The 20,993-nt window shown below is 38.0% G+C and overlaps 1 protein-coding gene and 1 non-coding gene across 2 annotated transcripts; one reads left to right on the top strand and one right to left on the bottom strand.

The window, feature by feature from the left end:
- Nucleotides 1-1,013: 1,013 nt before the first annotated feature.
- TRNAA-AGC (transfer RNA alanine (anticodon AGC)) lies at nucleotides 1,014-1,086 on the bottom strand. The gene has a single exon. It is a non-coding gene; the product is annotated as a tRNA-Ala (tRNA).
- An 8,659-nt stretch (nucleotides 1,087-9,745) lies between these two features.
- On the top strand, nucleotides 9,746-14,701 carry LOC103700951 (alpha/beta-Hydrolases superfamily protein). Its single transcript, XM_008782852.6, has 5 exons — nucleotides 9,746-10,818; nucleotides 11,496-11,996; nucleotides 12,105-12,164; nucleotides 12,828-13,244; nucleotides 13,873-14,701. Exons 1-5 carry the CDS (start codon nucleotides 10,162-10,164, stop codon nucleotides 14,449-14,451), a joined length of 2,214 nt encoding a protein of 737 aa, XP_008781074.1. The 5' UTR covers nucleotides 9,746-10,161; the 3' UTR covers nucleotides 14,452-14,701.
- The last annotated feature ends 6,292 nt before the right edge of the window (nucleotides 14,702-20,993 follow it).

Genomic DNA, 20,993 nt, shown 5'->3' with positions numbered 1-20,993 from the left:
ATGGTTAGCCATATAAGCCGCCATCCAAGCTGCGGCACTATAAGCTTCTCTATAAAAATATGTCGCCTCAAATAAAATTAAGGTATGCATAATTCTTCAGCAACCATGTACCTATATGGCATCTGCTGAAGGCGCATCAAAAAGCCCATGGATAACTGACTAAAAGTCTCCTTCTAAACATACATGGGATGCCCTTAGTATCTCGGTAGAGAGGCTTAAAAAACTATTAAGCTTTTTTTTTTTTCTGCTAGTTAAGCCCATGAAGCCTTTTAAAAGGGACGTTAAAAGAAGGATTCGGGTTGCATCTTTTGTGCGAAAGAATAATTCCCCATCTTTCGCGACATCAACTATTAGATCACGCAATAACCACTTCAAAAGCTATGCAGATAGATTGGAGTGCTTTGAAATTTGTGCAAGATGAAGATCAATCATTCTTCGACACGAAAGATAGATGATGAACCCACAAAAGAATCATTGGAGACTCACCCTAAGATCCCCATCATACAGCCACTGGCCCACAATCGTCTAAATGTGGTCTATCATCTATGCATGATTGAGGGAACTTTGTAAGAATTTGCATGAATAATTTCCCCAAGATTCCTAAAGGAGCCCACGTGGTGGTCACCAGCTGGTCGTTAAAAAGATAATCCCTGGGCCCAGATGAAGATGCTAGCTAAATAGTTTAAGATTCGTTTTGCTTTTTAGCTTTTTTAACACCTGAAGCCTGAAAGGCTTCAACTTCCGACCGTAAATAATATATAGATATATAAATATTTGTATGTATGCATGTATAAAATTGAACACAGGATGCATAGATCTCCTCTGGGATCAAAAAAGCTAATTAATTTAATCCTTTTTGAAAATTTTTTGAAAGTAAATAAAAAGGTAAAAAGAAATTTATTTGGAAATGAGGGTTTTCCAAAAGAAATGACAATTTTTGAAAGTGAATAAAAAGGTAAAAATAAATTTATTTGGAAATGAGGGTTTTCCAAAGAAAAAAAACTCTATTTGAGTGGAGATGCGGGGCATCGATCCCCGTACCTCTCGCATGCTAAGCGAGCGCTCTACCATCTGAGCTACATCCCCATATCACCCTTTAATAATGTCATTTATCCTGTACCATACTGGCATCCTTGAAGAAGACTAAATCAAAGGAAACCTGCACATCCTTAATCTCTCCTGATCCACGTGGAAAAGGATTAATGGATGCCCAAAGTAAATCTCATATTTGAACAATATTGTTGGTTTCATCAGATGTTTTTATGTTGAAGATGTACATTGAAAAATATTTTTATGCAGAAGATTAGGCATTTTAGCGATCTTATTCGCATTCTTATTATTCAGGATCATTTGTCCAACACATTGCAAAGCTCACCATAAATCACATTCTAGGCAGCACAATCCCTTTAATGATTCTTGTTCATCTTTATAAAAATGCGAATTATCTATATCCAAATATTTGGAAATGCACTATCTAGAATTCAAACCCAAAATCTCTAGTTTAAAAATGTGACCATTGGGAACTAAAATAGCATTGATACTACTCATCATCAACTCTGCAACTATCTACTTGAATCGTTCCTTCTATTGTGAGTCGTTTTAAACATCTTTTACAATGACATGATAATTTTTTAACTTAAAAAAAAAAATACACTAGTACCAAGCTTTGGTATCTATAGAGCTTATTATCAAATGACCAGGGGCAGGGAGGAAATAATGAGAACCAACCATCTCTCCTTCTCATAAATTACATATAAAACTAGAATGGGACTTATGTGGTGCACAAATTCAAAAGAAGTGTCTAATCAATGGGTTAATGCTAATATAAGTGAGAGAATTCATGGGTAGTTGCATAGTTTGAAATACCGTATTATTAAGTTATAACAATCTCTAACCGAGATCATTATTAATCATCACAACAGTTATTTGTCTCAAAAACAAATTCTACAATTTTAAATATATAAATAACAATTGAAATAGTGACTATTATATTGGTGTGATAATGTAAAATAACAGATAATAACAAAAAGATAGTAATATTATCTTTCCTTTTATTAAATAAATTAATATATTTTGGGAACTGTAGAATTATTTTGGAGAAAATTTTGAGAAGAAAAGTTTGAAATTAGAAATAAATATTATTTTGTTGAAAGAAAAAACAAGTAAAAAATAATGGTTGTTATTTATATTAAATAGTCTATTATAATGAGAATAATGATACATATTTTTATATTATTTATTTCAATAACATGATGGGTAACCAAAATTGTTATAATGGCTGTCACAATGCCATTATTTAAAATGATGGGTAGTTGTGATCCTTAGGTTGTATCTGTTGCGGGATTTTCACCCCGGCAACAGCCTTAGTCCCAACCGAGCCGAGCAGAAAGAGACCGCGTCCCCCACGAGGTATTGTCCGCTTTGGGCGCTCCGGTCCGCGCGTCCAGCGCTGACGGAGGGAGACGTTTCCGGCCCGCGCGTCCAGCGCTGACGAGGGGATTGCCCTCACGGTTTTGTCCCACAAGAGGGCCCTCGTGAGGAAAAGGCTTCGCCCTCCTCATTATAAGGCACGGAACATTTCCGCTCTAGCCGATGTGGGACTAAATTCAAGGCCCCCTCCCCTCCCACAACATAGCCCCCCCAGCGGGAAGGTTCCGGCCAGGTTTTACCCCAACGGGCCCCCACAGTCCTGGAGGGTAGTCAATGGAGAGAGGAGGCTCCCCTACCTAGCGCGCCATCTGTTGCGGGATTTTCACTCCGGCAACAGCCTTAGTCCCAACCGAGCCTAGCAGAAAGAGACCGCGTCCCCCACGAGGTATTGTCCGCTTTGGGCGCTCCGGTCCGCGCGTCCAGCGCTGACGGAGGGAGACGTTTCCGGCCCGCGCGTCCAGCGCTGACGGGGGGATTGCCCTCACGGTTTTGTCCCACAAAAGGGCCCTCGTGAGGAAAAGGCTTCGCCCTCCTCATTATAGGCACGGAACCTTTCCGCTCTAGCCGATGTGGGACTAAATTCAAGGCCCCCTCCCCTCCCACAACAGTATCATTCACGTGAAAGAAGGATTTGCCTTCCTTCGCACAAATCCACCGTTGGATTATCTAGCAATGGATTGGTGCGAAGGAAGGTGAATCATTCTTTCGCAACCCAATTCTTTAATTGGATAATTTTTAACCTTTTATTATTTTTCTAACTTATAAGTATCCTCCTTAGTCATTGTATCAATGGACATCTCATTGTTTTTCGTAAAGAGAAAAGGTTAAGAATCTATTTGGTTGGCAGTGATGTGGCATGGAAAAGTACATCCTATCTTAGATTACCATATTTGGTATGAAAAGAGGATAAGAGAGATTGTAAAAAAAATAGTGGATCTCATACCTATTTAACTGAGAGAGAAGGTAAAACAAATACCATCAAAGGAGCGGTATTTTTTTTTCCATGCCAGATTACGGAGTGAAGATAATTTAAAATTATCATTTCTTGATGGAAGGACCCCACTTATATTATATCAATTAAATCATATAGTTAATATATTAATTATATTAATATTTACTATATTAATTTTATTTCAATATATTATACTAATATTTATTAAATAAATAATGGAATATATTTATGATTAAATATATTCTTTATGCTAATACTATATACTTATAATATATAATTAATATATTATAATTATATTTATATTAGTTATTATAATTAATATATATTTATACTAATTATTTTTATACTTATAACTAATATATTAATTTGAATATTTTAACAAATAATTTACTTATATATTATATATGATAATTCATATAATAATAATAATAAACGAATAGTTATTATATTATTATATTCCTTACAATTAATGTATTTATTAATTTTAACTAATATACTAAATTATTTTATTCTAATTAATATATTAAAAATATTATTTATAAATAATTATATAATTAATATATTAATAATTATAAATAATATTAGTTGTTATTAAAAATAAAAAAATAGTTATTAATAAATGTGATGGAGGATTTATTAATAATTATTAGTAAATATATTTATAAAATTTATAATTAATATATTTAGTAGTATAGCAAAAATATGCTAAAATTTATTAATAACAAGAAATATATTTTCTAATATATGTATGATTAATTTAGAATATTTATTAACTAATGTAAATATATATTAATATTTAAAATGACCCATTTGATGGCTTTCATGTAACTGGGCCATAAATGGCCAACAAATAGACTTAACATAAAAATATCATTATTTGAATTAATTATTCAAGGGTATTATCAAAAATTTGATCGTATTTTCACATAAGATTACCTCCAACTAAACATTATAGTATTGTTTGGGTGCTTTTTCTAGAGTAATTTTTTCTCTAACCAAATATGCTAAAATTTATTTTCCTGAGCAATCATTTTTCAAGATAAATGATTTCTAAAAAAATGTTAGATTACTCCGTAGTAATCTGATGTACCCTGACCAAATGTATCTTAAAGGTCGTGAATCTTGATGCACGCCGCAGCAGCAGCAGCAGCAGCAGCAGAGAGGGAGAGAATATGGACCCATCTTTGAAGAAGTAGAGGCTAGTTTTTCATAACCTTGACCTTGTGGATTTTCTACGAAACCTTCATCTTCTAATCACACTTCCATGCTCATGAAGTGCAGAAGGTGGTAGTTGGAGGCGGAAGAGTACCCCGAAATTAAACCTCTTGTTGGGCTTCTCTTCAACCTATTTGAACCTACCTCAATTTAAAGTTCCACAAACGACGCGATCAGTGTCTTGGTTCGGTCACCATCGCAGTGATGGGATTCACAGAGCTTGCACTCTATTAGCAACAAATTCGGCGAGGAAAAGTCGCTGCTCCACTTAATTGGCCATCGACTTTTTGGCAATGATTCCCTGCAACCAATATTATAAGAATTTTTTCACATCTTTGATGCACTGCCCATCCAAGTGACAGTCTTAAATCCTATCATAAATCTGTTACAAACATTTATAGAGTATCCCGAGCACCATCTCAACCTTCATAACTAGCTACATCTATGGGTGGCAATTAATGACCTGCCGACTGATCTACCCACAACTGACATGCTTTAAATAGATCAAAGTTTGGTATAAAATTGGTCCAAGTTAAAGGGAATTGATCTATCTACTTGTTTATTAAATACATCACATAAAAATTTAACCATTTTATCCATTTGATGTAAGAATTCAGACAGACATATATTTAGTCCTATATTAATTATTAGTCGAATATATTTTGTATACTTATACGGAATCAAAAAATTCAAATAATACTTTCCGACTAGTCATTTTGGATGAGCTCCTGAAGTGTTACAAATGATATTAGAGTAGACCCGACCTAAACCTATATGAACTAGAGGATACTGCAGCACGGATCTATTGGAGCCGACCACAAGCCAATCGTAATACTTATGGTTAGATTTGAATGGATTTAAACTCTTAGCCCGACCTCCTCTTTTAAAAAAAATTGCACAACCATGAAAACTACGATCTTATTGTCACACCCCCGCCTCCGCGGGGCATGTGAAGCACCCAGTGCCCACGTAGGAGCCACATGAGGGGGGAATACGGAGCTCCCCTGTCAGATATTGTCCGGTTCCGAGGCTTCACGCAAGTGTCCTTCACCCCTTTCCGATTTTGTTTTCCTCCCAAAACGCGTCTGTAGGATTTGGAGATATCCGCCTCATATGCCCAGGCTCTACAACGAGTCTTTCCGATATGGAACTATTGGGCCTCACACCCTTCCCACCATCGGACAAAAGTCGTCCTCAGCTGGCTCTGATACCAAATATCATGCCCCCGCCTCTGCGGGGCACGTGAGGCACCCAGTGCCCACGTAGGGGCCACATGAGGGGGGAATACGGAGCTCCCCTACCAGATATTGTCCGGTTCCGGGGCTTCACCCCTCCCCGGTTTTGTTTTCCTCCCAAAACGCGTATGCAGGATTTGAAGATATCCGCCTCATATGCCCAGGCTCTAAAACGAGTCTTTCTGATGTGGAATTATTGGGCCTCATACTTATACTGCTATTTCTTAACTATTTCTTGAAAAAGGAAGTTATTTGTCATGTAGTGGCACCTCTACATCTAATGGTAATGTTTATCGGGCATTTTACTGAAATAATTATTTAGTATATAACAGATACAATGTTATTTAAGAGATGAAAAAGAAAGTTAGTTCAAGAAAAATAGTCAAACAATTGTGCATTGTTATGTGATTAGGGGTGTGCAAAAAAAAAAGAAGAGGGGCAAACTGGGAATTTGACCTAAACAAATCTCTTCGGTTCGATTTATAGAATTTTTTTTTTTAATTCGGTTTGGTGTTAGCCCAAAGTTTGAGTTCTCATGTAACAAATTCAAACCCAACTCGGCTTTTATATATATATATATATATATATATATATATATATATATATATATATATATATATATATATATATATATATATACACACTCAAACCGAGCCAACCAATCAAACCTCTATGTATGTATTTATCAACTTTTTCTTAGATTTTTCTCTTATATATAATATATAACTTTTATGTTTGGATTTAGCCTAACTCATTTGTCCATTTCCTTGAACATTAACCCTATATAAAATGGAATTTTCATATTTACATTTAGCCTAGTCTATTTAACCTAACTCAGTGAGCATCAATCCAATAAACCAAATTGAACTTTTCGGATCGAATTCAAGCAATTTTTGTAGGTGATTGGTTCTAGTTTGGTTTTGATTTTAAAAAATCAGTTTAAATCAGTTCGATTTCGGATACATACTTTCAAACTAATCGAGATCCTAGCATGTCAGAGTTGTCGCAGTGTGTTCTTTTGATCAAACAAGGAGCATATACATCGTAGTGTGTTCCTTATTTTTATCAAACAAGGAATATATACAACATGTTAGTCTCCCTATAATCCAAAGTTTAGTCGCATGAAGATGGGAGACAGCATAAATGACTCCCATCCAAGCAAATATATAGCTCAGCAGAATAGAATAACCAGACAATGGCACGCATCCAGGTAATAATAGGTGGCACCAATCATCTTGATGTAACCTGATAGAGTGGGAACTAGAAAATCCATGTCCATGCAAAAGCCCAACTTGCACAAACATGTACAAGCTAGATTATTAGGAATAAAAGTAGACCGAATAATATCTATTCAGGTTTGTTTTAATATTCAAATCTACATGAATACCGATACAAATTTGCATATCCGACTAATATCTATATCTGTATCTATACATATCAAAGAAAAACAAATATAGATACAAATAGATAATTACCCAAATATTGATCTGAATATCCGGTTCTACCTATAATCCTATTTAACTTTATATCATACTTATGAATCTTTGGTTGACTATATTAATATGGTATTAACTTAATTTACATTTCACTCAGTAATATTCTTGATTTAATGGTTATAAAGTTTAACTATTCGATTTATATCCATATTTATATCTCTATAGGTTGCCAACCAAGAGACTAGCTTTTATTAGTAGAAAATGGTTTGGGTGGTTGGCTGCCACCGACCAACCACACCTATCTCATAGGGAAGAAGATCTGGTGGTCCAACCAGCACGCACAAAATGGCAAACAGGAACTTGTACCGGAGGACTTTGAAAGAAGACTAACCGGCCGTTCTCCACTCGCCCAACTAATAACCCTAGCAATGAGTGCCCACCCATGCCTGCATTAATTTCTGCACCAGTATTGCTGTAGAAAAAGATGGATTATCTAGGAGGAGTCTGGACCGTACCTTATGCAATAGAATGATTGATTTTTTTTAACTACATTTTGCATAAATTTCAAAGCATTTCTAACTTTATATATATATATATACAAATTTTAAAATAATTATTGTACATTCAACAATAGATTTACAAGAAGGAAAGCAAATTCTTCATGCATTTAAAAGATATAACCCCTGTCCCTCTAGGTGTTGCCATGGTTTCTTAAAAAAAATGACCCTCTTTAAAGTATAAAGTGTGGGGTAAAAAAAAAAAGAAGCACCGGCAATGAAAATATGGATCATTGCAAAACGAAAGAGATTTAATATTTGCAAATCTACCAAAGGTTGCAATTGTCATAAATTTTATAAGAACTTATTTAGGGCTTGCATCAAGGAAACCGGATTGAAGGAGAAAAAAATATATTAGTTTTTTTTCAAAACTATGTAGTACGAGGATATCTCCTACATAGCAATCAAGTGACATAAAATGTGTGGGATTAAGTTGACCTTCAAATACTTCCCCTTTATTATTCCATGATCAAAGAAGTTGGACGTGTGAGTCGCTTACATTAGACCCACAACAGCTAAGTTGAGCTGAGTTGGATTATACTAAATAATTGATTAAGCTTGGCTTGAGTTTGTGCTAGACTCAAATGGTCGAGCTAACTTATTGAATTTTGTTCCTCCTTTTTCATTTTCTTCTTTTAAGAGAGATGGCAGGGATGCCATCAAGGTTTGAACCTTGAACATTTCCTTTGTGAAGAAGGAAGCCAACCTTTTAATTAGCTAAAACTGGTTTTTAGATGAACCACCTAGAACAAGCTAAATTTGGGCCAAACTCAAACCTGTACTTAATTTTGCAATATAACTATTATTTGGATTTGGTTCATTATTGACAAAGCCAACCAACCTTAAGGCATAATTCAGAGTTAGGTCTTGTAATCTGACATTCCATTTTAACTAACCAACTTGATCTCTAACCCTGCCAAGAAGACCAAGAAGACCAATAATCCAAAATTACTTTTTAAAGTTTCAAAATAATCCATGGTACAGTCAAAAAAAAGAAAAAATATAGAGAGAAAAGAGAGAGATATGTCCAAATAGTCCAACATGAGAGATGGGAACTTCTCATGCGACAACATCGGCGGCCAATCTACTTCTCCAAACCATGGACTCATCGATGATTCTTGGGTATTTCTCTGAGGAAGCTTCTTTGGTATTTCAAGCAGGCTCAACGTGAAAGTCTTAAAATTGCTACGTGGCAAATGGTGATGCCACCTTTGACTATTGTCGGCGTTGACACGCCAAAGGGGTTGCAGACACTGCCAATCGAGCTCTTCGACCGAATCCCCAGATCCACGAAATCCGGCCCAAAATTTCTCGAGAGAAAGAGAGAGCACAACCCCTCTCTTACTCCGCCGTCCAGATCCATCATAAGACAGAAATTTGAAGTCTATATATTGTAATGACTGTGACGGAGTTTTAGAGTAGATATGGCTATTTTAGTATAGTTGAAAGCAAACTACACTGCTAATAAAATTTTTCAGCTCCTGTTGGCTTAGAACATGAGTGCTCAAAGCCGGATGCATTACTTTTCATTTAAATTCTCCATAGCTAAAACTAATACACATAGCTAAGCTCTACATTAGATTTTTTTTTCTTTTCTGGATAGAATAATGTTAATTACAACAGCTGTTAATGTCATTAAACATACGTTTGAAAAATTAAGGGATAATAACGCTAAAATAATGAGCTTGCTAATTATACAGCTGAAATTTGCTTAATTTAGCTCTGAGATAGACTTTCTAAGATAAAATAATGATTGCTACAATTGACATTATTGATCATTCAATGAAAAGCCATGTAAATTAATAGTAGAATAAGAGTATTATTGGTTAGATATCCCTATGCAGCGTGTACAGGTCTTGTGTGACGACACCGTCAACCCCCACTATAAAAAAGGCCAGCTACACTACCCCTCCCCCCCAAACCCCAATTATGAAATTTAGAGGACGATCTTTGCGAGAAGGATGGGATCAAAAACCAAACTCCAAAATAACTCGTCAAAAATTTACACCCTTACTTCAAATTCAGAAGGGCTCACGAAAGCCTCTCTTTTGTCCAACGGTCCACGTCGGTTGCTTCTACCTCCGACCAAAAGCTCGCCTCCCCTCCCCTCACCTCCAATAAGAAAAAAACTCCCGTCTTTTGAGGAGTTTGTTCTCTCCTTTGCTCGTCTCCCCCGCCACCCCCTCTCTCTCTCTCTCTTAAAACGATCCGGCGGACTCGGAGAGGACCAAAGATCGCTGCTTTATTTCCGTCCCTTTTAGAGCGGAGGCACCTCCATTCCTCTCCCGTGCTGCCGTCTGCTTTAGTTTTCGGATTTGGGCAATCAGGCGGTGGGGATGGACGGATTGAGGTTGATTAGAGGAATCGCGGCGCCGGGGTTTGCCGTCGGGGTCGACGCCCGCGGCCACCATCACCATCCGCCGGCGAAGGTGAGCGCGGTGGCGCCGCGCGGCGCCGGCGGCGGTGGGAGCGCGGTGGAGACGACGGCGGTGCCGTCGCAGCAGTCGTACTTGTTCCCGCGGCCGCTGCGGAGGCTGTGGCCTGGAGCAGGAGGAGGAGGATTGGAGGCGGGACGCGAAGAGATTGTCGTGGAAGAGAAAACGGGTGGCGAGGAGGAGGCGGTGGCGGAGGCGGCGGCGGCTGCGGTGAACCGGCGGAGGGGGAATTGGGTGCTGAATATACTGCGGGTGCGGTCGCTGTGGGCGGAGGAGGGAGAGGGGGAAAGAATGGTAGAGGAGAGAGAGGAGGAGGAGAAGGTGATGGACGGGGATGATCCGGCGGTGGCGGCCGTGGACGAGGGGGATCGGTGCGTCGGGTGCGGCGGTGCGGATGACTCGGAGGGGTGCGTCGTTGGAGAAGGAAATGAGGAGCCGATGGTGTTCGATAGGGAGTCCTTCTCGAGGTTGCTCCGGAAGGTATCGCTGGCGGAGGTGGAGATCTATGCGAAGATGTCGTACCTCGGCAACCTCGCCTATATCATACCCAAGATGAAGGTACCAATTTGAGGATCTTGCATCAACTCATCAATAATCGTTGAGTCTTTGATACTTAATTTCTTTCACTACTCCTTGATTTTTGAGAAAAAATCTGGTCTTTTGGACTTTTCTGGTGCTACCATGGGAAAAAGTTTGGATTTTGTCGAAAGATCTTTTGTTTTGCCTGCTTCTGTTTGATGAAATTACTGTGCCGCGGAGGTATGGGCTTTGGAATAGGTGAAGCTCGAGTTTTTAAAAAAGAAATCATGGTACCCATTCAATTAGGTGATCTGTTTCAAAACCTACGCCAATAATTTTAATGTTTTCCGGCGTTTCACGGAGACTAAAAAATCCATTAGGTGTTTTAAGATCTGGTTAAAAAAAAATTGTAGATGGAAGAGGAAATTTGGAATCAAAGTAGTTGCTCGTAGAATTGTTGTTACTTTGGTTTCATTTTTTTCTTTTGTGTGGGTGTCTGATTTCTGAAATGCGTGGTTAAAGTTGTGGTATCTCAATTGCATGATTCAAATATTGTTAATGAGAAGGCGTATGACCAAAGCTCTAGTTTCGACAGGATAAGCATTTCCCACCTAAATCTTATCTACTACACACCTTCTCTTCGTTACCATTTTGATTTGTAAATGGAAAATCTCTCAAAGGTTTGGTCTTCATGAGTTATTTTTCTCTTTCTTCAGCCTATGAATCTCCTGAAATTCCATGGATTACGATTTGTGACTTCATCATTGGAGAAAAGAGGCAAGTCTTCAGGTTCTGATAAGGATCAGATGCCATCTCCAGATGAAGAACCAAAAGAGGAGAATGATGAGGGAGAGGAGAATAGGAAACAGCAAGAAAATAGTTTGGGGATAAGCGCTTCTACTGCATACCAGATTGCAGCATCTGCTGCCTCTTATCTACAATCTCAGACAATGGGCATTCTTCCATTCAGGTCTAAAATGGCAGAGAGGGGAAAGGATTCAACTGAAGAAGGCGGAGAAGATGAAGTAGAAGATGGTATTGCAAGTTCTGAGGAGGCCTCGTTTGTGGCCACTACAAATTCAGTCACCGCCATGGTTGCTGGGAAGGAGGAGATGAAAGAAGCTGTTGCCAAAGACTTGAACTCGTCGCAGTCCTCACCTTGTGAGTGGTTTATTTGTGATGATGATAGCAGTGGTACAAGATACTTTTCTATTCAGGTGAAATTCCAGTCTTTAAGTATTCTTATATGCAGAGTATTATGCTATCTGTTCAGGCAGGCCATTCAGTGATAGTTTGAAATTGATTTTAAATATTTCAATGTGCAGGGTTCCGAGTCACTGGCTTCTTGGCAAGTAAATCTTCTATTTGAACCTATTCAGTTTGAGGTAATAATTGTATCTATCAGTCAGTACCTTTAAATGTCCTTGTATAATATTTCATTTACATAGTTTGCTCGATTTTTGTATGCCTGATCAAGTTGCCTTGCGTCAATTTTCTTTGGAAAGTTAGATCTGGACCCATTGTGTGGATGTGTTCGTCTTTGCTTTTGTGGGGGGAAGTTTTAGTCAAGCATGAGCTGTTATTGCAAAGTTATTAGCATGATGCATAGAGATTTAGTTCTGAGGATGAGTAGGCCCACTTGGAAGCTTAGGTGCCTTTATCTCATTCCCTACCCGCCGCACCTCCCCCGCCCCGCCCCGCCCCCCCCCCCCCCCCCCCCCCCCCCCCCCAACCCCAACACACGCACACACACAAACCCAAAGAAAGTAGAAAAGAGGGGGAAAAGAACATGGATGTACAAAATCTTGATTCCTTTTTTTTCCTTCAGCATTTTATTTGCTTCTTGGATAGCAGAAATGTGTCATAATGTTAGAAGTAATTGTGTTGTTTCATGAAGACCTGCCCTTAGGATGATAGAGATCATCAATGACATCTTGTAACTTTGACAGATTTGTATCCAATTCATTGTTAATCACTTCACTATGCGCAAAATCATTCTCCATTTGTCGCACTTCATTCATATGGGGTTTTACTTTGTTATGATCTAGGGACTGGATGTACTTGTACATAGAGGTATCTATGAGGCTGCCAAGGGGATTTATCAACAGATGTTGCCAGAAATTCAATCTCACTTAAAATCTCGTGGTAACTCTGCAACTCTCCGGTTCACTGGCCATTCTCTTGGTGGAAGCCTTGCATTGCTTGTGAATCTCATGTTATTGATACGGGGAGAAGCACCTGCCTCATCCTTACTGCCTGTTATAACATTTGGTGCACCATTCATCATGTGCGGAGGTGATTACTTGCTTCAGAAATTGGGATTGCCAAAAAGTCATGTCCAAGCCATAGCAATGCACAGAGATATCGTTCCTCGAGCCTTCTCTTGCAACTACCCAGATCATGTAGCTAAGATTCTGAAGGCCATCAATGGAAACTTCCGCAATCATCCATGTCTCAATAACAAGGTAAAATCTTTTTTCGGTGCATTATTTGAGATTGTTTTAATGTGGAACCTATATTTAATTCATTCAGTTTGCATAACCACTGGAAAGTATGCAGACATTGTACAAATGGGATATGGCTTGCTGGTTGGTCTGTCAGGGTTATGGTCTGTTACCAAACTTAGAGGATAAAAAATAAAAAATACATTGATTATTTGGCATTTGTTTAATTTCATCACACCACTACTTTGGCTGCATAGCAGTGTGGTCTGGAATCATTGACCTAAAAGCTATGGTTGTCCCTGTTAAACCTTTCTAGTTTGTTTAATTTGTGCTGTCTTTGAGATGCTGCCAATATTCTTTTGGTCTCTCAAGGGTGGGGATGAGGGAAGGATTGCTGCTGATTTAATAAGATTGCTGTTTACACCCTCTGCTTCTTTTTATTAACTTATGTAAATTTGGCAAGAGATCATCTTTTAATGTGTTCCTTACCAAACACAATGTGCTTTGGTCAATCTATTTATGAATTTCAACCTCTATAAAACAAAAATTGCAGGAAGCATTATGGTTTCCTCGTACTACTTATTTGACTTTTTTTTTAATAAAAATTATGTAAATATGACAAACTTTCTTTTCTGCAATATCTCAACAGAAGATGTTGTATGCTCCCATGGGGAAGCTTTTGATACTGCAACCTGAAGAAAAATTTTCCCCATATCACCATCTTCTTCCCCCAGGCAGTGGCCTCTACCTCTTGGGCAATTCATTAGTGGATTCAGATGATTCGGCAAGACTGTTGCAGGCTGCACAGTCTGCATTCCTCAACACGCCACACCCACTTGAAATCCTAAGTGATCGGTCTGCATATGGGTCTGAAGGGACAATTTACAGAGACCATGACATGAATTCCTACATGAGGTCAGTCCACGGAGTGATCCATCAGGAGCTCAAGCTCATCAGGAAGGCAAAGAGGGAACAACGTCGCCAAGTGTGGTGGCCTCTTGTAGCCACACAAGACCTCCATGCTAATATGACCACAGGACAGTGTGCTGGACCATCCAATTCCTCCGAACACCATTTCAGCTTTGCTGGTGTGTTCCATGGGGGAAGAGAAACACTGAAGCGATTTGGGAGGCTGCTTGCATCTCAGCATGTGCAAATGCTAGTTGTTCTCTTGTTCCCAGCGAGGCTGTTGCTTCTAGGGACGTTGTCTATTATTAATTTCAGATGACTAGAAGTTGGTTTTGTGGGTGTAATTTGTTAAAGGGGTTCATTCTTTATTTATTGGTCTGCTCAAACATTCCTTCAATTAAAGCAAGTTGGAATGGAAAAAGAAAATGAAAAAGAAAAAGATTCATTCATTGTCAACAAAATCAGTGGACATGTATCAGCAGAAATATCTTTCATTGTTTGTTTGTTTGTGACGGTAAGAGAGATCCGATTAATAAATAGCACAAGGTAGATGGTCGGGTTAGTTTTCATCGGTTTTCTTTGATGTTATATAATATTTCTGGTCTTGTTGTGACAACCAAAGGCAAGTTATTTACTATTAGTCATAGTTGCAAGGAAACTCTGTTTCTCATTCTCCTCTATGTTTCTAGAAGAATATGGTTTGCCTTCGTCGCATTTGTGCATTGAATAGGCGACATGGTTACGAATTTGCCCATTTCTGTTTGAAATGTGAGACATATGAAGATGGAAATTTTAATTTGTTGCTTTTTACCTCGCAATTAGTTCTTCAGTTCTGAGAAAAACTGTGAAGTAAGCTATGGTTGGATGAAGCTTCCTGGTTCTGTAAGCCACTGAGTTTCATATGCTCCTTAATTTTCCAATCTGTGGCATGAGTAGACTCCTTGTTGGCAAGATCAGTCCTTTTTCATTGTGTTAGCAGAACCATGTGCTAAGATCTTATTGAAAGGAGTTCCATTGCAGGAAAGTTTTGTTGGGATCGCCTTATAGTAGCTCGAGGTGTAAATCAGTGCTTTGATTACCACAGGGATCTGACTGAGAGACCAATGTGAGTTTATTGTGTTTAATACGGCCTTTGGCTTATGAATTCTGAAACATTTGTTGCTATTGCCTTTCCAATATCCAGTTTAGTAGAATATCCAGTTTTTCCCGAAGAGCACTTGTTTTGGTCATTATATGCCACATTGTTTCCATCAATTGCAGTGCCAATTATGTAGCCTACTAAAAAGTTTCTGCAGAAACTTGGTTCCTCATGAAAATCTTAGTACAACTTGGTCTTACCTCTAACAGACCAGTTCAACCACAAGTTGTGTTTGTTTGCCTCATTCTTCGATGCAAGTGAATCAAAACACATGCACTGAAAACATCTTTTAGGCAAGGAGATGAACATCATATTGATAATACTTTATAGTTTATATGGTGTATGACTAGGTGCAAAGTGCATCCAAAAAGAAAATTGGTATTAATGAATATAATAAGGAAAACTATGCCCTAGTTTTCGAAGTACATAAAAAACATCCTTATTTCAGATTTATTGGATGCCATAAGTATAGTTATTAGATCCAGCAAAACTATTGATCACAATTTACCACAAGCATAAATTTCTTGAAAGAGCCTTTGATAATATAAATCTCAATCAAAATCTGTGTCATCTGGTGCAGTCTGACAAGTTACAGTCCTAACCTTCGGCGGACCGCTGATTCGTCCAACAAGGTAGGCATGTGAGTGGCGTGCTTGAATGTCTGAAAACAGCTTCTTGTGACTTGCATATATATAGCCACGAAGTGTAGCTTTCATGGCTTTGACAAGGTTTAGATTTTACTTAAATTGTTGCTTTATTTATTTTTCTCTATATCCTCTCTATCAGATTATAACTGGAAATAAAGAGATTGAAGAACACTCATTTTCTTGCTCGTGCCTTTGGGTCTTCACATGTTTGATTCCAATGCTGACAAGCAGGCATCAGTCTCGTGTTTGTCTTCTTTGGTTGGATCAATCTGGTAGATAGAGCTCTGCCAAAATCATGGTCCCAGATTGCGTGGCCGATACTTTGAAGACTATCTATTTGCTGTAGGCGTGTTTTGTGATTGCTACGCAAGCAAGACGTACACGTAAGAGAACTGTCGTTGATGCTTCCTTTTCTTGATAGAAATCTTTGGTACTTATCGATACTATCTGTATTTGTATGGAACATGCTAAATTCATCTCAAGGTGAACGCTCGAATACGCTAAAGCATGCATTTCTTCGTTGACAGCCAATCAAAATAACAACCATGAGCGTGGACGCGAAAAGGAAGAAAAGAAAAAAAAAAAACCATGTAACATGATCCTTTCGAAGAACCTCCCCTACCACCAAGGTGGTAGCCTGGTGGTAAAGGAGCTTGGACTCCACCCGAGTTGTCTAGGTTTGAAATGCACGGGCGTCGATTAAATCAGGGAACCGCATGCCCCAGCCCAGATGGTTCTGTGTGGATATGCTTTCCTTCCATCAGTACTGAGGTGGCGCTGGGTTGACGTACTCATATATGGATGGCCCAGTAGGGTTTTCTACGGATTGGGGAGGGCACGTGTAAACTTGCAATCCGCATCGAACATTTCCTGGTGGAAGGGAGGCCCAATGAGGGCTGCTACGCTGGTGGGGTACTGCCCCTCCCCCTCCCCTCCTATTTTTGACCAAAAAAAAAAAGAACCTCCCCACGTATGAGGATAGAGTACGAAGAGGTATTGGATTTGCGATCAACAATGCTGATTTCAAGCTAATTGCAGTAGGGGGCAGTTGTTTTTATGACTTATGTTTCTGGAGCAGAGCTTGGAGCTGCTTGGAAAAGAATTACCCGCGCGTAGGGCAACTTGGGGGAGGAGTGCATCTATCTAGAAGGAGACTCGACGACTGTGATTGGGTGGATTTAGGGCCACATTAGGATAAGCGATAAGCACCCGCTATTGCAGGATATCCGCAATCTGTTTGAGGGACTATGTGGCCTCTCAAGTCACCCATCCTTACCGAGAGGCGAACAAGATAGCTGATTGGGTCGCATCGTATGTTGCACAACACTATGGTGGTTGGCTTTGTGATAGCTACGAGTCCGCTCCACCTTCTCTTCATCACTTTCTTTTTCTTTTATTTCCTTTTTTGTAGTCATGCTAGAATAGTATGATGTATCTAGCTTACCAAAAAAAAAAAAAACCCTCTCTCCAAACAAAAAAAAGTTAGGAAGAAAGATTGCAAGCACGGGGAAATATTTTGCTGATATTTAAAGTCTTGACTACAAAAGAGAATCTCAAAATCATGAACTATGTTTTGCTAATCATCACTTAGTAGCAAGATAGAGGCTGCATGTTATTTGTCTGTGCATCTTTAATGGCCTTATACCCTTCTTTCAAATTTTTATTTTGTTTTTTTACAATTTTTTTTTTTGAGGGTGAGAGTCAGTAATACCATCTATTAGGATTGCAAATACTTGGTGAGCACACTGCAAGATTCGAAACCAAACGTTCCACCTGAATGGAGAGAGTGCAACCATTAGGCTACAATTAGGCTATAGTCCTAACATGAGTAAAATAACACAAGTGACACTGAAGTTTTGAGATTTAGAGGCCAGAACAAAATTCACCATACCAAAAATACTATACCATAGGTGCCAAACAAAACTTGGTATGAAAAAGTGTAACGATTATCAGTATGCCGAGCCAATCTCCATATCAGACGTATTGATACTAGATCAGCATGGTACAGATATGAGATCTGGTATTGAAACTGCGAACCTCGAACTAAAATAAAAGAATTTAATAAGAAACACCAGAAGGAGAAGCAATCAAATTGTGGTAGAGTGAAGTTTCGACAATCGTTATGAATAAGCTTTGAGAAAAGGTGCTCGGGCTGTCCCTCTGCATAATGCATTCGATCTCAACTCAACAAAAAAAATTGTAGGTCGTAGTTTTGGATCCATTGATCACTTTCTTAATAAGCAAATAAAATTAGACATGGTACGTTGACACGGTAGCAGTGCAAAGAGAGCCATTAGACAAAAGCGAGGAAACGGGATAACATATAGTCCATGACTGCACGTATGCTTCTCAAGCATTTTCATTAAAAAATTAATGACCATTCTTTCTGTACACGTTCATGAAACTGGGTAAACATCAGCAGTCTTCATTCCTGGTAGAAAGCAGACGATATAATACACAACTTGCAAAGAGGTTCTCTCGCACAAAAACCACACAACCCACAAGCAAATGGCATGAAATTGGATTTGGAGGTCTATACAAATGCAATTGCCATGGAAACCAATTCCATAAAAAATAAAAACAATGCTATGGAAGAAGGCTTTTGAAATAGGGCCTTATGCGCAAGGCTTCAGCCCAACAAGCTGCTAGATTTCAATCCCTTCACATTGTATATAAGTATATTAGAGAGATATGTAATGATTAGGGCTGCCAACCTGGATCTGATTCGATTAGACCCAACCTATTCCGTATTTAAGGACACGTGTATTGGATCAAGTCCAAAATTGGATCTGATCTTAGTCCATATTTGGTATGAGTATTGTATTTTTCAACCTGATCCAACCGGACCCGACCTAGCCTAGCCTGTATACCATCTCGGCCTAATTTGGGCCAACATAAAAAAGGGACATGACCACATAAATCGTCTTTTCTTTCGCTCTAAAAATAGTTTCCAATTCATAGAATGAACTCTCATTTAAATTAATTTCTCTCTTTTCATTTCTATAGCCACCATATTTTCTCTCTTCTATTTTTTACTTAATTATATTTAAATACTCGTATTTCATTATATATTTTCATGGATTCTTATTTATAATACCTTCAAGTATGTCACTGTATATTTTGAAAATTTTATTTTGAATATCTAAGAATGATCAATTACTTGGATTGAATTATATTTTTAAACGAAAATTCAAGTTTAAGTTGGTTCTTTTTAGTTTTATTTCAATTTTTTAGTAATTTTATATTTAATCATCAGTTGTTATATTTTTTAACTATAAAAGAGTCGTTAGATGCTTGACCTCCGGCTCAATCCAATCTAAAACTAAGTATTTGATTGGGTTCCGGTCATACTTAACCAAGACTCAATTCAAATGATCTGTTAGGTCTGAAATTTAGTTGGATGCTTTCCTTGCATGATGGAAGACGAAGAATTGAACAAGAGCAGTGGGACTGTTTCTCCAGGATCCTGAGATTCTTTAATGGCAGAACTTGGAAATCATCTCTTAAAAGACGGTATCATCTCCAACAATTTTGGGGTTGTGGTATGAGCAGTCCCATCCAATCCCAGCGACTCCTCGCTTTCCTCGAATCAAAACATTCCCATAAAAGAACTGACACCCAAAATGCATCAAAATTCCCATAAAAGATCAGTAGGCCTGTGTAACTTGTCCCTTCCTATGATGTATTAAAATTCTAACCTCAAGGCAAATCATGGAGATTTCCCATCCACAGCCTGTACTACAAAAGTAGCACCCCAAGTCGAATGGAAGAATAAGAATAGTATAGTTGAGATTGTAGCCTCCACGGCGTGACGGTAATAGTATTAAACCTGAGATAATAACTCTCCCTGACCTGAGATAGCCAACATGGACGGTTTTTCTAAAGCACCGTTTCTTTTTCTGATGAGAAAAAGTTACGCCAAAACGTTAATCCACGCTGCCATGAATGTTTTAAACATTATTCCATTAATCTCCCTTAGGGACTGACAACATCTTCCTAGAAGGAAACTCAGACGGTGGTCGAGTAGATTTGGGATGAAAAGTGGCGGGACGATGGCCGCCCACTGCTCAGAGATATTTATAAGATAGCACAAGATTGTGGCTCATTTCAGGTTGCTCATATATATCGAGAGACAAACAAAGCTACAGATTAGATCGTCTTTTTCGCTGCTCACCACTCAAAAAAGATTCTTTGGACATGTTTTGCAGCCACCTCTCCACCCTTATACTATTTCCTTTCTCTCGGCTCTATTGGTTGTACTCACACTAGAGCAGTTTGAGCAGCCGCTGCACCAAAGAAAAACAAAACATGCCTTTTATGTTCCGGTGAAAAATAATATTATACCGAGTAATGATTGCGATTATGTTTATTATACGTTTGAATGCCGATGGGGGATAAAAAATGCCGCTCGATGCTTCCAAAAAAATGAGTGAATTTAAAAAAAAATATTTTTTTATGAAATTGAATATGTATGCCTTTCAAATCTTTTATCATTATTATCCAATCAAAAAAGCCATTTATTATTCAATTATATATAACATAAGATTCTATAATACTATTGTAAAACATATTTTATGCCAGAGGATTATATTATAATATTATATTTATATCCTATAATATAATGTAATATAATACTATGATATTTTTTATAGTATTATATTGAATAATAAGATTATAATTGTATTTTATTTTATTATAACAATATTACATAATATTATAATGTTATGTCGTATTGAACTATGTTATATTATATTATTGTAGGTTTACAATGGAGGGGATAAGGCAGGGTTTTAAAGCTAAACTTGTACTATGATATCCAAGATATAAAATATATATATAGTATAATAAGGATGCAGATGATTCCCGAAAGCTTGATAGCCTAGTCCAATATTTTATAACAATCTGATTATGGATCCAAACTAAGTTTATGATAATGTCACTGAATCGGATTCGGATTCTATATGTAAGATCCGATTTTTTATAGGGATCGAAGTTAGATTTAGCTATATTTGAATGGGAAACATGCATTATAATATTATCATTTATAATAATACTACGACAATGGAGGGGAAAAGC

This window comes from Phoenix dactylifera, chromosome 8, assembly GCF_051530095.1.
Source record: "Phoenix dactylifera cultivar Ajwa chromosome 8, Ajwa_hap1_PhDact_Kaust_v1.1, whole genome shotgun sequence".
Classification (NCBI taxonomy): Eukaryota; Viridiplantae; Streptophyta; class Magnoliopsida; order Arecales; family Arecaceae; genus Phoenix; species Phoenix dactylifera.
This window is presented reverse-complemented; position numbering and strand designations above follow the sequence as displayed.

Coding starts and splice junctions, on each gene's coding strand:
- LOC103700951 (XM_008782852.6), top strand. CDS start 10,162: ATGGACGGATTGAGGTTGATTAGAGGAATCGCGGCGCCGGGGTTTGCC. Junction 10,819..11,495: donor ATATCATACCCAAGATGAAG/GTACCAATTTGA, acceptor CTCTTTCTTCAG/CCTATGAATCTCCTGAAATT. Junction 12,165..12,827: donor TTGAACCTATTCAGTTTGAG/GTAATAATTGTA, acceptor GTTATGATCTAG/GGACTGGATGTACTTGTACA.